The sequence below is a fragment of the Corvus kubaryi genome, unplaced genomic scaffold (genome assembly GCF_017639235.1).
Source record: "Corvus kubaryi isolate FWS band 111438036 unplaced genomic scaffold, C.kubaryi_AGA036_p1.0 37387, whole genome shotgun sequence".
In the NCBI taxonomy this organism is placed as follows: Eukaryota; Metazoa; Chordata; class Aves; order Passeriformes; family Corvidae; genus Corvus; species Corvus kubaryi.
In genome coordinates this window covers 9,536,103-9,552,463 of record NW_024581129.1, presented here as the reverse complement: position 1 = coordinate 9,552,463, position 16,361 = coordinate 9,536,103, and the positions used below count along the sequence as shown (strand labels likewise).

Sequence of the window (16,361 nt, the reverse complement as noted above, 5' to 3'; positions counted from 1 at the left end):
CAGAGGGAGAGCGGGGCAGGGGCAGAGCGGGGCAGGGGCAGAGGCAGGGGCAGAGGCAGAGCGCGGCAGAGCGCGGCAGAGCGCAGCGGCGGCCCTGCAGGCCGGGCGGCCGGGGTGGGGCCGAGCCACTGCCAGCAGCACCCTCCGCTGTGACACACCACCAGTGACATCTCTGTCTTTTGCACGTGAAGGGGCCGATCCTGAACTGAAATCAGGTAAAATGAGGGCCAGCCAGGCTGTGGGTCCCTTGTCCAGGTGAGGGGCGGTGGCTAGGGGGCCCGGTGCACGGTGCAGCCGCTGGGCAGTCGAGCGCTATGGGGTGGGTGAACCAGCGGGGGGGCACTGCCTGTGATCTGCACCGACACAACCCTGCCGTGCACGGGCCGCACGCCCGCACAGCACATCCCGTTCACCGCCGGCCGCTCCGCAGCTGTAGCGCTGCCGCCGAGGCGCTGCCGGGGCGGGGCGGGGCGAGCGCTTCCCGCCCCCAGCGGCGGCGCGCCCTCAGCCGCGGGCGCCTCAGCATGGCCAGGCCGGCGCCGGGCCCGCCCGTGAAGGTGCTGGCGGCGCAACTGCGGCGGGCGCAGCGAGGCGCGGGCGGGACGTGGGAGCTGCGGCGGACCGCGGCGGGCCGGGCGTCGCTGTCCCTGCGGGCCGTGTGGATGCAGGGCACCGTGCTCGAGGTACAGCGCGGCGCCGAAGGCGGCTCGGCCCGGCTGCAGGACGGCAGCGGCGCCTTCACGGTGCTGGGCGTGGAGCAGGTGCCGCAGGGCCGGCCGTGCCTGAGCGCAGGTACCGTGGGGCGGCGGGATCCCCGCGGGCAGCAGGCTCTGTCCCTGCCCGTGGCCGCTCTAACGCGGTTCGGCACATCCCCTCCGTCCGGCCAGGCCCGGCGGCCGTGCCGGGCCCCGCGCGGGAGGCCCGGAACAAGGAGACGGATTCTACTCCTGTTTCTCTTTTCTGTTTTTCCTTCTTTCTTTCCTTCTCTCCCCTTCACCACAACTGCCAGTTCAAACGGAGAAGTGTTGGTCTGCAGAATTGCAGAAACTGTGGTACAAAATAGGCACATTGCTTAAATTTTCAGTCTTTTGACCTATCCTCAATCCGCTTAAACAGCAGGACAAACTTGTATTTGTTTGGCTATTACCGTATGTGACAATGTAGTTAAATATGCCATGAAAGTGGCTGTACAGATAATTACGTCTTTTTCTGAAATTTAGTTCTAAGCAAGTTTCATTCCTTGTGTTACAAGTATTGGTATCTTCAATTCACACTGTTTACTCGGTTTTAGTAATCTGGTTTATTAATTTAAATGACAATACAAAGGTTAATTAAATTTAACGCTTACTTGTTTTTTAGGGAAGTATGTAATGGTCATGGGTGTGGTGCGGTCCTGCAGTCCTGAGCCCGTTCTTCGAGCAGTAAAGATGACAGATCTCTCTGAAAACCCCGTCCATAAGAATATGTGGGACCTTGAAGTGGAGGATTTGCACAGAGTCATCCCCTAATACTTTTACTTTCTGCCTAGAAGAACTGAGAATTTGCTTTCTTTTGCTTTTTGGTGCAGAACATTGGACTATTCTGTGTAACCACTCCTGGAGTAAACCAAAGTGAGAAGTTGGGCTCAGTTAAGTGTGGGGACCAGTGCTTATCTCATAATAATCACAGTGTTCGTATCTTACAGTCTCTTTTTATACCAACATATTTGAGAAACACCTATTTGATGTTTTAAGTAAGATGTCCACACTATTAAAAATGCTGTATGTTTCTGTGTGTGTAGCTGCTGTTTGTGGGAGCACGTGTTGAGGCAGTTGTTTTACAGCAATGTATTCATGGCAGCAAGGGCTGCACAGGACTCGTGTTACCAGGGTGAACTCAGTAACGTGGCATGAAGGCAAAACGTGTTTCAATCCGTTTGGGCTGTGGTTGGAAGTAATCGTTTTCACCTGTATTTTCTTTCAGTAATCACTGTGTCTGTAAACTACTTGTAAGACAGGTGTTTCTTGGTAACAGTTAGCAGTGTCTTGTACTTAAAATATCTCTCTAGTTTCTGAAATACTTAAAGTGGTATGGTATTTGTTCCAGTGAAGTGAAGTTAATGAAAAGATGTGATGCAGGATTCCTTGGAACAGGTTCTCCAGGTGCAAGATGCAAATACTTTTTACCTCCAGAAGCAAGAATTCTGTCCCTAAGTGCATTTTTCTCTTTGAAGGTTTTCTTCTTCTAATGTATGCTATTTTTAACGGTTTAAATAATTCTAAATTATATTCTATTCTTATCTTTCTTTCCTTCTCCTCTGAAAAAACAAACAATGAAATCACATCAAGAAACCTATAAAAAGTAGAAAGGTTACTACTGTTTATTTTCTATCTTGTCTAAAGAGAATTTGGGTCCTGACGAATGCATTGGCATTATCTCTGTGGAATGACTTTGTGATTAGGGACTGTATTGTCCAGCAATAGCGTTATGTTAATTAGGAATGCATATTGGGAGATGAATTGTAGATCATTCAGTCAGAGATTAAGATGAGAATCACATGGTGATAATTCAATTTTTTGATTGTGGGATTAGGTTTTCAAAGCATGTGGAAACTAGCTAGTGTCCTTTAAAGATTGCAGACTAAAGACTGGATTTCAGAGTACAATTCCAGTCTTGACTTTGGTATTCCAAACCAGACCACATCACAGACAGCTGGGTAGTGGAAATCCTGTGCTCTGAGATCCTGCTGATGAAATGCCAAAACATACAGGGATAAAGAATTTTGGTAGTCTGGGTTAATGTGTTCTGGAAAAAATCCGCTTGTGGAGTGCTGTAGCCTTTCAGAAATAATCCATGTGTTCAGCATATTGGTTGGCAGCTGGTTCATATTAAGAATTATTTTCCTAGGAATTCAAAAGACACTTGTAACTGGGGTGAGTGTTGTGCTCTAAACAAAAGACTGCTGGAGATGGCTTTGACTCACAGCTCAGCTGTGCTTCCACCTAATGAGAGGCTGCTTATGGATGTTGGTGGCTGTTTAAGGCTGGGCTGAAGGGTCTTCTCTCTGGATTTCCACAGTTTGGCATTGTAGGGCTCTACTGCGTACTGGAAATTCTCCCTTTTCCTCACCTTGTATCTCAACTTCTGCAGTAGAGCATGGGTTTGTGATTTTTGTTGCTATTGTACAGCAGAGCATGTAACTGAGAAGTTACAGGATAAGGGGCCTCTCTAGCCCTGTGTTGAGGAGGAAGAAGTCAAAGCTGGGCTCTTGTTACATCTGTTTTGGGGTTAATTTGGTGTAGTATGCGGAAATTCTGTGAACTTTATAGACCTTGGGGGTTCTGTATAAAGAACATGTTGGAGGTGAGTTGAAGGCACTAAAACTACACTGGGAAGAATGACTGAACTTATCTGTGCTCTGCGAGGACAGCTGATGTGGGCTGGTGTGTTCAAAGTGCTCTTACAGCAGGAGTTACAGAGGGAGAAATTCCTGTGTGTTGTGTGATGGGAGATCCTGATACGTGAAATGGACATTATGTATTTGCCATATGACAGCATAGTTTATATACTGCATTACCTGCATCTGAGGCATAAACATGTTGGATTACTTCAATAATGTGCTGCATTGTCAGTAGTTCTGTACTAGAAGTTTAGCCCTGATAAAGCCAGGGCTAGTGCAGAGAAAAAAGCCAGTTTTGAAATACAGAAGCTGATGGACTGACCTGATAAATGCTTCAGTCAGATACTTTCAGGCTGTTTCTTTTCCAGAGGTTCACATCCATGAGAAATCACAAAGGTCTCAGTCAGCCTGAGGGATGTTTTGTGTACAGCTGGCACAGTGCCCTGCAGGGAGACTGCTGTCCCTCCCTCCAGGTACATCTGGAATGGGCTTCCCCACATCCCTGTCTGTCACTTGGCTGTTGTGTTTGCTGATAGGAGCTGCCTTAGGATGGAGCTGCCATCTCTCCTCTGTTAGGTGGGAGGGTGATATGTTAGCTCCAGTTTTTAATTCCCAAGATGAGACGTTACCATGCAGTAAATAAGACACACTTAAAAATTGTTTGGCTGGATCGTTTCATTGGTTCATTAAAGGTTTTACACAGTTCAGTTGAAGAACCCTGTGGCCTGTGACACTGCTGTGGTTGTGGGCAGGTATTGGGTGAACAACTGTGACAGAACACTAGCCTTTACATTAACAGCAGCAGTCTGGCAGGGAGCAAAGGCACAGCTGCCAGTGCAGAAACATGGAGGTAAGACCTTGTTCATGGCAGCTATAAATCAGTGCTAAATTCCAATTATGAACATGATGTTGAACACTTCATTTAACTGCGGGGTTGGTGGGGTTTTTTTCCTCCCTGGCCCCCAGGGGTGGCTCTGTTAGCCCTGCTCCATGTAAGTGGTGCCTTGTGCATGCCCTGTATGCAGGCAGGTGCCCTGCATCCGCAGGGTGTCTGGGCTGGCCCACAGGGTCAGCAGGGTCTCCAGCTGGCTCATGGCTCCAGGGTAGGAGTGGGGCTGGGTCTGGCCCCTGCAGAGCTTCAGGACTTGAGGTGTGTCTGGGGGCCTGTTAAAGTTCTTGCCTCTCTGGAGTATCTAGACAGGAACTATGCACATCCAGAACCTGGGAACAGCTCAGAGATATGGAACAACTGGGCTGAGCGAAGTGGCTGTAGTTTAAAATGTTTATTCGTAGTTAAATGGCTTCCTTATCACCAGTGATAAGTTATATGCAGCTTGTAGGAGACCTGGTATCTGCATCCAGTTCAGTGTTGCTGTCTGCAGTATTTAGTTTAATTCCTGTATTTCTATATTGCTGACTGAGCTCTTCTGAATCCTTTCCTCTACTTGCTGATGTTTTTCTTTGTTCCTGAAGCTGTCACCTCAAGACTTTTCAGAGGTGTTTGGTGTGCTTAGTTGGGCAGTGAAGTGACATTCAGTGACTGGAGAGAAAATGATGTGGTTTTTTAATCAGTAACTGGTATAAATATTTTTATAAATTATAGAAATATATGAAATATTTTAGGAATAGTTCATACAATTTTGGTTTCATTACAAGGGCGCAGGTATAAAATTATTACAGAGGAAGACTTGATTTCTACTGTGTTTTATACAGCACCATCTGATGTGTGTGGGAATCCTAAAAATGGCAAGATTTTTTCCTGACTAGTGTAGGAATCGTGTTTTAATTTGTATCAAGCTAGAGAGTGAGTGTTCAGAAAGTGAGTGCAGCTGCAAGCAGTGTACATGAGGCAAGAGGCAGCTGCTGATTTTGTCTATGAGCCATTCAAACCCAGCCAGTCCCAACTCTCCAGGTCAGTACAACTTTGTTATTACGAATAATCAATAAAAATGTGTTCCAGCATAAAAATAAGGCAGTCAAATGTTTATTAGCATGATGTCATAGTTCAGAACACCATTATTTCAATGTTTGCATATTATGCAAAGACATTGGATGGATTTTGCAGTGTTACCTTTTATCAAGGAATAGCTGCATTGCAGGCACTGTGTGGAGAAAGGTAATGCAATTTTTTGATCAAGTGACCTACAGTACAGAAAGTGATTTGACAGATGAGATGGCTGTAACACCTTAATGTTACTTTATGGGTGGGGTAGGTATTGGTCACCTTTTCCCAACACATCAACTGACTGCTGACAAGGGGGTTCTAAAGACACAAAGGGAACGTGTGAAACTGGTGCACAGAAACCAAGAAGGCTGTTTCTCATTTAACAGTGTATACATTAATAAGGGAAAAATCAACTAGCATAAAAATGAGAAAATTATTAACTGCTTTCCATTATTTAACCATCTTATTTCTATCTTAGCCTTCTTAAGCGTTGGAGCACTTGGAAAAAAAAAAAAAAATGTAACTTTCTCCAGAACCACTGAACAGTGGAGTTTCATTTCTGGAGAAAAAAGAAGTCAGCATCTCTGCTGACTCAAAGCTGATAATGCTGCTTTTACAAAGTAGTCCACTTGTACTAATCTGAGCTGGAAGAGAGCTTGTCTCAGCTTTTCAGTGTATTTGTGCTATGGTTCAAGGCTTGTGGAGAGGCAGTTCTGCCACTGAATGGGAGAATTCTTTTAGAGTAACTGATACTTCATGTCCAGTTTGTTTTGGTTGATTATAGTTTCTGTACTGAAATAATTGCTCTTGCCCTCAGGGGTTCTGGGTGGAAGGCTTTCCTTTTATACTATATATACTTTATGATATTTACAGTTAACACTAATGCATTCCCACTTCTACTGTTCTCTCTCTATTCTTGCCTCTAGCTTGTCTACCTAAAATAACTGTTCTGCTTTGGGTGCTGAAAGGGTTCTTCCATCTTCAGAGCTGGTATCTGCTATTCAGAACTGGCTCAAGCTGAAAATGAAGAAGAGATGAAGTCCAGGTAAATAAAGTACAAGTCATGTGTAATGCAACCTCTCATTACAATGAAATGCAAAAAATCTATGAAGGGAAAATAGCATCAGATATATTTATGATATCAAAAAACTGGGGGGAAAGTACTCCAGCATTTTTAGATATGGTTTTATCTTAGATCGCTGAACTGAAATAAAGATGTGAGGTTCTCTCATATTTGATAAATTCACATTTAGGAGGAAAAGGGCAGCATTATTTCTAAAGTTTATGAGGTCTGGGTAGTTCAGCTATTCAGTGGAACATCCTTGATAAGCATGAATTTCTAAGAAATAGTGCAAAGGAAATTTCTGCTGACAGCCACTTTCTGTTTTGCTCTCATGACCGTAGCTGGTTATCAGTTACTGTGCATGAGTAACCCAACCATTACAGACTCTTTCACTGTGTCAAAACTAATTCTCCCTTAGTTTGGTCTGTTCAACTTCCTTCTCTTTAGAGTGTTTACATATTTAGAGACTTAACTCATGTCTTTCCTCAGCCCTTCCATTTTTGCCCCAGGACTGTTCTCAACTCGTTCACAATTTAAGTAAAACATGATGTCCAAAACTGGATACATAAAATAAGCTAGATAGAGAAGAAGTATTTCTTATCTTAAATATGTTTATTCACATGTACATCCCCAATGTACTTTGCTTCTTTAATAGTGTGTTCTCATTAACTGAGCTTGTGATCCACCTTCATTCCAATCTTTTTCCTCAGAAATGAGATAATGTAAACTGGCAGCATTAGCTGACTTCAATCATTCAGCTACCAGGCTATTCCCAAACCTTATTGTCTGAATACTGAATATTGTGTTTATTCACATTTAACAAAATTTGTCTCTTGTATTTCATATTTATATGTTGAGAGCTAAAACCACTCACTGCCTACAGGATGCTACCCAGAAATGTCCTGATCATCTACTGCTTAGGAGCTGAGTGAACTGAACAGCTCGGGCAGATACTGACATGCGGCGTTGTTGCAGCATGTGGGAGTGTGATGTGATGCACTTACACATACAGTGAGTGTTCTTTTTTTAGGTTTTTATTTTATGGCCAACAAACCCATCTACAAATACTACTCCCTTCCTCAATGGGTAAGAAATCAGCTAATAATTGTAGATTTTTAAGGCATACTACAAATGGGTTTGTAGGCATCAGCTCACTCTTTTGAGATAGTAGTGAGTTTACAAATGCAAATAAATAATGCTAAGTCTTAGCAAAGCATGGAGCATAAAAGGAGTAAACACAGAAGTGCTTCATTTCAAGCAAAAGCATAATTGGCTCTTCTGCATGATCCTGCCATTTATTTGGTGTAAATGTTCCCACTGCAGTCTTGTAAAAGTATGGAAAATATAGTAAGTTACTACTTGGGCAAGAGTATCAATAATGCAACTCCAGTTAGCAGCACACATGGCTCCAGTGACTTTTGGAGAAGGAACTGTGCTGTTCTGCAGCAATGTGCAGTGCAGCAGTGTGTGCACTTTCACTGAAACGTGAGGCTCTGTAATGAATTTGCACAATAACTACAGATGTGGGCAAGGATTGTAATGACAGAAATTTGAAGCAACTGCTACTGCTCCATTCAGGCTTTTCATCTTCCTTAGCTGTATTCTGGGAATCCACTTAAAACTGCAGTCTGGCTGACAGCTGTGTTAAAACACAAGTATTGATAATCTGGGTATTCGAGGTTGAAAACATAGACAAATTTCATTATTAGAAGCTGAAAAGTACAAAAATGTCTCTGAGTATTTTGTGTCTGTATAATATGTATTGTTGTTAATGTGACTCCCAAATGCATTATTCAGACCAAAAAAAGATGGAACCAGAAATAGTATCCAAGAGGAGAAGCTCCTAGGGACATCACACAGTATTCTGCAGGTATCCTTCTGCCTCTTTTACACAGCAGATTGGGATGAAGTAAGAAAGGCAGTACAGAATGTGCAGTGGATGGGCTCTGGTGTGCTGCTGAGTGAACAGCAGGAAGGGGAGGTAGCCAAGAAGAACATTTCTGGGAATAGGATCAGTTTTGCTCATGCCCACAGTCACATTCATTAGCTTTATTTTCTCATGTGTTCTTGAATTGCAGACATGCAAGTACTGGAGCAATGCAGTCAGAAATGAAACTTACCACTGTGGAGGGATTTCCACAGGGACAAAATTCCGGTTGCACAAATGAACAAAAGCTGCTGCTATGGTGCAGGCAGCCCCCAAGGCTGGGGAGTCACAGGTGTCCTGTGTACACATGGTGTAGAATGGCTCGGGCTCCACCTGGGCAAAAAGGGATGAGTTAGGGGAGCAGGGGGACCTACAGGTAAATCCAGAGGTTGGGGTTGTGTCCCCTTGCTCCTGCCTACTTAGGACCATTCATAAACCTTTATTCCCTTCCTAGCAGTGAGGAGGTTATTTCTGTTTCCATATTCTAGACCTATATCCTAAAGAGTAGTGCAGTCATGCCAGTACTCTGTGGATGTCAAAAACTTCCCTTTATATTTATGATGATAAAACCACCTTTTTTTCTTCTTCTAAAGTTCTCTGCAACTAAACTTCTATATCCTTGCAATGGTTATGTGTCTTCCTTGGAAGAATGACACATAATTAAGACAGTGCTTCTAGCTGAAGTTCTACTTACAACTTTGAAGCAGTTCCTAAGAACTGAATGTGGTTCTTCAAAAAACACTTTACAGATGTTTTGCTTCTCTGTAATTGGACATGGCTTCTCTTTCTTTGGTGCAAGACTGCACTTGTTCACCTGAGAAAACAGAATTACGGAAGTTGGTGGATTTGGGGGTTTTTTTACATACATCAGGGTAGGACAAGTTCTTCAGATATCCAGTGTGAGCTGGTTTGAAGAAAGATATGGGCAGCTCAGTACTGTGCTCTAATGTTTATTGTTCATTACTGTTGAGAGGCACTTTGCAGATTAGCCAGTTTCCTTTTCCTATTGATTCTGTTACTCGCTGAAGGATTTTGCTGTGTAGTTGCTGACTTAGAAGGCAGTTGGCTAGTTCTCTTTTCAAAGTTGTGCTTTTACTAGCTCTTTCTGATGGAGAAAAAAAACTTCAGATCCTTGTTGGGTTGGTCAAAGGTAAAGGTGGCTTTAAAAAAAAAACCAACAAAACTACACCACCAAAAAGTTTTAAGCAAGTGTAAATTGTAGTTACTTTAGTTACTAAGGAAAATGAACTGACCGTTTAATCTGTGCTAACCCTCATCCTGCAGAAGTGAGACACTCAGTCCCCTTCTGTTGTGCAGCCCTGGCCTTGTGATGGTGGAGCTCTGCTGATGTCCTTTGCAAGGTCACTGTGTAACAAAGGCTGGGATAAAGCTCCTAGGAGCCAGTCAGAGTTTACAGTTCAGTGTAAACCCTTCCAATCAGTAGTGCAAGTGCAGCCATTCTGCCCCTAACGAAGGGCACTCAGGACTGCCCTGCTTCTTTATGACACTAAATTTCTTATGTATTGCTTTTAATGGATTATTTTGTTCAATGTCTCTGGGGAACTTTTCCATTTTTAGGAATGTATTAGAAATTAATATTTCTAGCAATTAAGAAAATTGTGGCTATGGTCAGTCACATTGTGATCCTGCCTCATTATTAACATAAACATAGGCTGCAAGCTCATGAACTGTATCTCTGCAACAGCAAGAAGTAGTACAAGATACTTGAAGCAATTCTCTCTTTTACAGTAAAGCACTGACATAAAGCAGAAAATGAGATTTCTGTTCCCAGAACTCGGACATCTTCTGTGAAACAGGATAAATGGAACAGTCACAAAATCTTTGTGGTAATAAGATGCTGCTTCCTTTTCTTTTTGGTAATAGATTTGTACAAGGGATTTAGAGGATCCTGTCAACGTGGCTTGAGAGCATGTTAAGGCTACTTTTCTTGGTTGGTTGCATTCACAAATGGTTCTGTACAACTGCACGTTTGTGTATTTAGATTATCTTCAGCTGATGACAGAGTACATGAAGTAAGCAGAGGTATAATGTTACTGGTATAAAATTGTTACAGCAAAACAAAGAGGCTCAACATACCCACCTAGAACTAACAGCTCTAAAGAAAACTTCAAATTGTGGCCTGAGTGATGAACATACAGATTTGGCCGAGACCTGATAGCACCGTCCCTGCATTCCAGGAAGAGGTGCTTTAAGGAGGAAAACATCAAAGATACTTGGCTCCAACTTCAGTTTCTTGTGAAAGCAGCAGCAGGAGCCACCTCTGTGTTTTACCTTACCACCTAGGCCAAAAATATTCAATGCCTATTTATGGGGAATTCTTGAACAGTTTTTAGCAAATGTGTGCAACCTCTTCCCTGGTTAGACACAAAACAATACAGTGTGCTGCTGTTTTCACTATCGAGCTTTAGTTCATCTAAGCCAACCAAGTGTGTCAGACATTGCCCTCTGTGCTCAGCAGCTCTGCACACAGAAGCCCCTCAGTTCATTACCTGCCAGCTGTGTGTGAACTCCTGCACATTGTCAGTGAAGGAACCATTAGGCACCATCCATTCATTTCCAGCTTCATTATCATTGGTACCAAAAAGCCCAGCTGAAATACCTGGGAGGAAATTAAAATGGAATAAAATAGGAGTTGTCCAGAGTAGGTGCAGGAGAATTACAGCAGCTGTCTCTGGGCTCTGATTATTCTGTCCAGCAGGGCTCAGCTCTAGTGTGGAAGAGGGGAAGCTGCCCAGCCTGCATTGCCATCTCATGTCTCAGCTGGTCATGGGCTTCTCCTGAGCATACCAAGACATCAGATCCATTCTCTGGTAATCTTTGGGGGGTGAGTTTTAGAATAGTGTGGGGTACACGGATAGGAATGCATTCCAAGTATACCAAAAGGCCTGTGAGGTTTTGGGCGTCCCTCTGTAGCTGTCTTGCAGGTCTGGCAAGCTAAGCCTGCTCTAGAGCAGATCTCTCAGCCGGGGTTTGGGGCTGGGCTGACTGCAGTACCTCTGCCTCTGCTTTCTGTCTGCTTTACTGCATTGATTCAACAGTAAAATAGAACTTGTTGTTCTTACTGGAATGGTGCATTCCATGCTCTAGATGGCAATTACTGAGAATGCCTAGGGCCATTTCCAGGGTGTGTATAAATGGAGAAAAACAAGTGAAGGACTGCACAGATGCTGGTACTACTGATCATACAGATAATTCAGAGATAGCAAAAATTATGAACAGCTGTATGATTGATACTCACCGTGGTGCCACCCAGCCAGAGTGACAGTACAGAGATCATACTGAAAGTCACAAGAAACAGAAACTCCTTTGTGATCAGATATTTCTATTTTGTTGGTTCCTCGCCTTGAATTCATGGTACTATTTTCAAGGGATTGATCTAGTACTTGGCAGTTCTCTTCCGTAAAGGAGAAGTTATACATCTTGGATATCTGTTTTAAAATGAAAATGCAATTTCAAATCTGTCATAGTGTAAGTTCAGTCACAGGCAAACACAGTCTGGATTTGCATGTGGGATGAGGCCAACTTAGTCCAGAATTACAGGAATAAGAACGGGGTTGTGTTAAACTTCCGAAAGAGCAGAAAGCGCAAAGCCTCCCTCACTGCCATTCTTTTAGGCCATGTCAGAGGAAAGTTGAAAAGTTTCTTTCATACACAGAGAGCAAAGAGGCAGCCCTTGAGTTAAGGGTTTTGCTTTGACGAGGTATTTTCTTTTTAAGAAGTGGTTACTTTAAAGCCCTTGTCTGAGAGTGCTTCTGATCTATGTTTTGAGAATTAATATTTTAAAAACTTCTTTTTTGTCAGTTGAAGAAAATTTCTGCCAAAAATAAAAAATGTTTGACTTGCTCTTCCTACCTTTAGTCGTGGGTAGATACTCATCACAGTCTGGTTCATCTTCACATACAGTGATCTTGAGTTCCTAGTTTCCTCATTTAGTATTACAGTGAAAGCATTGTGAACAAAATCCTTGGCAAGAAGTACACTGCACTTTGATGCCAAATCATACATTTTTCCATCAAAAGTCACAAGATGCTTGGTCCCCACTAACATAGCATGATCTGGAGAATGGCATTTCAGAAGAAACATCAGTGAGTTTTCCACAGAGCAGTAAATGCTGTGCATATTGCAACACACACAGCTTCTTGCTGGCATATTCTTAAAATAATTTCTCAACTTATTATTACACCGACATTACTACACTTACATTTTAATTAGTTACACTGTAGTTGCTCTGCAACAAAACTTTCTCAGAAACAAAACAATTTCATTATTTATTTTTTGTTATATATTTACCTGAGTGCTGTAAAACTTCGATAAACTTGAATTGGGATTCAAAGCTCATCTTGATTTATCATTATACGACTTGATAGTCATATTTATAAACACACACACTATACATTCTTATGCAGAAAAAACAAGAATATTGTCTCCAAAAACGACCCTTCCAAAACAGTGCATCAAACAGCTGCAGTCCAGGAAATTCTGCTGATCATCACTCCCCTGATTTGGTCACTAGGACCTACTCTCACAGCCTGCTGTTGTGTCTCTGTCTCTGGGGAGGAAACCATTAAAAAGGGTTTTCTGGAAAAGCCATTCTCTTTAAGGGACAGTTGGGACTGTTAGTGCATTCCTTTAGCTTTTAGCAATACTTTTACAGGCAGTAATGTCTCTGAAGTTTTGGTAGGGCTGAGCTTGCTCATCCTAAAGGCAGCAGAGGTCAAGGCACCAGTTTCCAAGCTTCTCTGCCAGGACACAGAGCCAACAGGTATGACTGGCACTGAACCGTAGTATCAACTCACAGGAGCATATGGATAAGGCAATAAATGACACTTGCTGATTTCTAGTCTGGAGAGTAGAAGTGTAAGAAGTTGCAAAATTTGCATGAATATTAAGTAGAGCAGTGTTACTGCATGTCAGCTTTGCCCAGAGTGTTGCTCTTACACATACCATCACTGTCTTACAAGAAAGACTATGTAAGTTTATAGGAAAATTATTAATAACCATCTCTATGTAAACTACTATTCCAAATATGATTTTTAAAATAAAGAATTAAGTGGAAATAGACCCAGGTACAAAACAAAGCAGCACTTTGAAAGGGCTTACGTTCAAAGGGGCTCTCCATCATCCTCCGTTTGAATCTATAGTACTCTGCAAGGATGTTGAGATTGTAGAGGTCTTGCAGAGGCCTCATTAGTTTTTCTCCAATGAGGTAAGTAGTAACATTTGCCAGCTGCAGGGACAGGTCTGCTTTAGGCAGTACTGGCAGTTTTCCTGCCACGGAACAGTTCCTGTAGAATACGAAGAGAACACCCCTTACCTGCTGAACTGATGAAATGCTATTGCATTATTATTAGAAATGTGGAAGTGAAATATTCATAAGAACTGTAGTCTGCTTAGAACAGCAAAACACAACCCTGCTCTGGCCAAGAGCTGCACTGCCCCAGGCCATCTCAGGCCACTTATCAGTTACTGATAGCCTGTTTGCTGCCCAGTAGGGCCTGGCAGCCAACAGAAATAAACATTAGGATGTGATGTGCCCAAAGCAAAGAGTGGTTGGGTGGCTGTCCAGAACCCTCAGCAGCAGACTGACAGGAAGACTAACTGTGCACATACCCATTTAGAACACTGCCCAGAGCAGGGATCCTGCAAAAACACCAGTTACCTGGGTGAAAAACTGTACAGGTTCAGCAAGGGCTTCCGAATCTTGCTCACAGCTCTGGAAAACATGGCCTCTGCCCACCTGAGCACCTGCTGCGTAGCCTGTTGAAGAGTCAAGAGGTTATAAAACAAATTTCAGTATGGCTTCAGGGCAGGGTCAGTACTTGCAGGTGAGTTTTAAATAAATGTGAAATTCCGCTTTAGTCTCTCTTGCATTTGTCACCTGCCGACCAGCATCTTGTCATGTAGAGGTTAATATCCAGAGGACAGACTCTAGTCACAACACCAACAAATAATGGACAGAAATATATTCTTCCCAAATAACATTACTTAAAGTATACCAATGCTTCACTAAGTTAATGTGCTTCAGTAGCTTGGAAAAGACTAGTATCTTTATTAATATCAATTTGCCTCATGATATATCTTTTTTTGCTTTTCATTTCAACTAGAAGAGCCCAGATTTATTTGTACAGTTTATTGGAATCACAATTCCTCCTCTCTATTGAAGCAAAGTAAAAACTACATGGATGACAGATTACTGCTACTGTGATTTCAACCAGAACTAGTAAAACAACCTCTCCTCTAGCTGGAAAAGTACTCTTTGAAAGCAGGGACAAATATTGCAAGAACAGTAAATCAGCTGTGCACAGGCTTATTATGTGGCAAGATAACTACACTATTTCAATAAACAAAAATAGTTAACTTTTCTGTGTAGCCATAGTTCAAATCTGAGACTTAAATTTGTGGGCCTTGTCTTTCAAACCATTAAAAATGGAGAACTGAGTTATACCAACCATATCCAAGCTTGCTTTCACAACCTTTAATGCCACCTGGATTGATTCCATTAGCCACACATCTTTTAAAATCTTGGGCAAGAAAGCCTGGATTTTCTTCATGTGCTCTTCTGTCTTCTCTTTCCAGACTTCATCCAGTGGCTTCAAGGTTACATCGTAGTAGGCGTCCTTCAAAGTTGCTAATGGCTCTGAAGCAAACACATCAATGAGACAAACCTTCCCTGGTTTGGTACAAAGTGGCTGTTTGCTTGTTTGTTTCCACCCAATTTCCAGCATAAGTGCAGGAGGGGCACAGAAAAATGGAAGAGGCAGCTGTGTTTCCATGGCAGTCAGGCACATTGCACAGCTGTGAACTCAAAGAGGCATTTAGCTCTAACCCTGACCCCCTTACAAATACATTGCTGCTGTCCAAAAGGAACATAAGGGATGCTCTGCAATGTGCCTCCATCAGAGCTGTACTGCACAAACTGCACCTGCTGAGCAACAGGACAGTTTGGTCACAACTGATTTCAAGCGTGGTGTATCAACTAAATCCAGCCTTTGAGTGGGAAGTGCCTGAAGCTAAGTGGCTCAAAGTGAGTTTTTACCCTTGTGAGAAATGAAGGTTCTTGCAGCTAAATTCCAGCTGACCACCTTTCTCAAAAGTTTCCATATGGGCCACAGTCCAGCTGAACAGTGAATTAGTGGCTACTGGATAGGCTTGGAAAAAAACAGATCAAGTGAAATCCAATTAGTACAAGCATTAAAAACTCAAGGATGGATATGAACAGCCCTTTGGGAGGAAAGGCTTGCCAGGGGACTGTTAGCAGAAATACTTCAGCTTGGGAATTAAGGGCTCTGTTCTCATCATGTATAACTCAGCCTCCTATGACCAAGAAAAAGCCTCACCACTGATTTCATTAGAAAGGTGCTCACAGAGAGCCTTTTTAGAGCTTATTGCATCAAGGCTCACACTCTGTACACTGAGAGCCAAGGTCAGCACTTTTTCCTAAATCAAAATAGAAAACCTTGTGCTGTTCAGTATGTTTCATGGTTTACAGTCAAGTTTGGTTTGCCCTGCACTGACATTGCCCCTATTCTTGCTTTGCACTGTTTTGCTTACTTTGTAATTCATTCAGCATTTGCTGGACAATGTCTTGAATTTTCTCCAGATAAAGCGGGATCTTTCTTCTCAGAACGTGCCCAATGCCACTTTGCTTCCACGCCTGGGTGACAGCTCTACCCACACTGTGCAGGAATGCTGCTGCCCTTTGCAAGGCCGCTGAAGGCCAGCCAGCTGCTTCAGACAGGAAACCAACATGCTGCACCTACAGTGGTTCCAAAAAAGAAGCAATTTCAAAACACACAGTGATCTCAAGCAAAGCTTTGACTTCATTGCAAGGCAATTCTGACTCCACAGTGTTGGTGCAGAGATACAGGATCTCCACCATAAAACATGGTTTTTGTCTCTGTATGAGTTACAGGTCAGCACAGGAGTAATCATTGAAATGTTTGAGCAAAACAAAACAGCCGCAGGCAATATAACGATGTTTAATTAACACTGCATGAACACTTCATGGTGTTTTCACAGATTATGT

The 16,361-nt window shown here is 42.9% G+C and overlaps 2 protein-coding genes across 2 annotated transcripts in view; one reads left to right on the top strand and one right to left on the bottom strand.

Annotated features, from left to right (window-relative positions):
- The first annotated feature begins 299 nt into the window (after positions 1-299).
- On the top strand, positions 300-1,769 carry RMI2 (RecQ mediated genome instability 2). Its single transcript, XM_042037834.1, has 2 exons — positions 300-792; positions 1,360-1,769. Exons 1-2 carry the CDS (start codon positions 315-317, stop codon positions 1,506-1,508), a joined length of 627 nt encoding a protein of 208 aa, XP_041893768.1. The 5' UTR covers positions 300-314; the 3' UTR covers positions 1,509-1,769.
- Positions 1,770-4,647: 2,878 nt separating this feature from the next.
- Positions 4,648-16,361, bottom strand: part of LOC121669107 — a 76,033-nt gene continuing 64,319 nt past the window's right edge. The window contains exons 63-72 of the mRNA XM_042037595.1: positions 15,887-16,091; positions 14,785-14,972; positions 13,995-14,092; positions 13,436-13,620; positions 12,188-12,390; positions 11,574-11,763; positions 10,825-10,934; positions 9,009-9,128; positions 8,508-8,647; positions 4,648-6,341 (exon numbers count right to left, since the gene is read on the bottom strand). Coding sequence (XP_041893529.1) covers positions 6,326-6,341; positions 8,508-8,647; positions 9,009-9,128; positions 10,825-10,934; positions 11,574-11,763; positions 12,188-12,390; positions 13,436-13,620; positions 13,995-14,092; positions 14,785-14,972; positions 15,887-16,091 — 1,455 coding nt within the window. The 3' untranslated portion in view covers positions 4,648-6,325. The remainder of the gene's footprint in view (positions 6,342-8,507; positions 8,648-9,008; positions 9,129-10,824; positions 10,935-11,573; positions 11,764-12,187; positions 12,391-13,435; positions 13,621-13,994; positions 14,093-14,784; positions 14,973-15,886; positions 16,092-16,361) is intronic.

What these genes read in the sequence shown, in the direction of transcription:
- RMI2 (XM_042037834.1), top strand. Translation starts at nt 315, where the DNA reads ATGGGGTGGGTGAACCAGCGGGGGGGCACTGCCTGTGATCTGCACCGA. An exon ending in CCGGCCGTGCCTGAGCGCAG is followed by an intron (nt 793 to 1,359) that starts GTACCGTGGGGC and finishes CTTGTTTTTTAG; the next exon opens with GGAAGTATGTAATGGTCATG.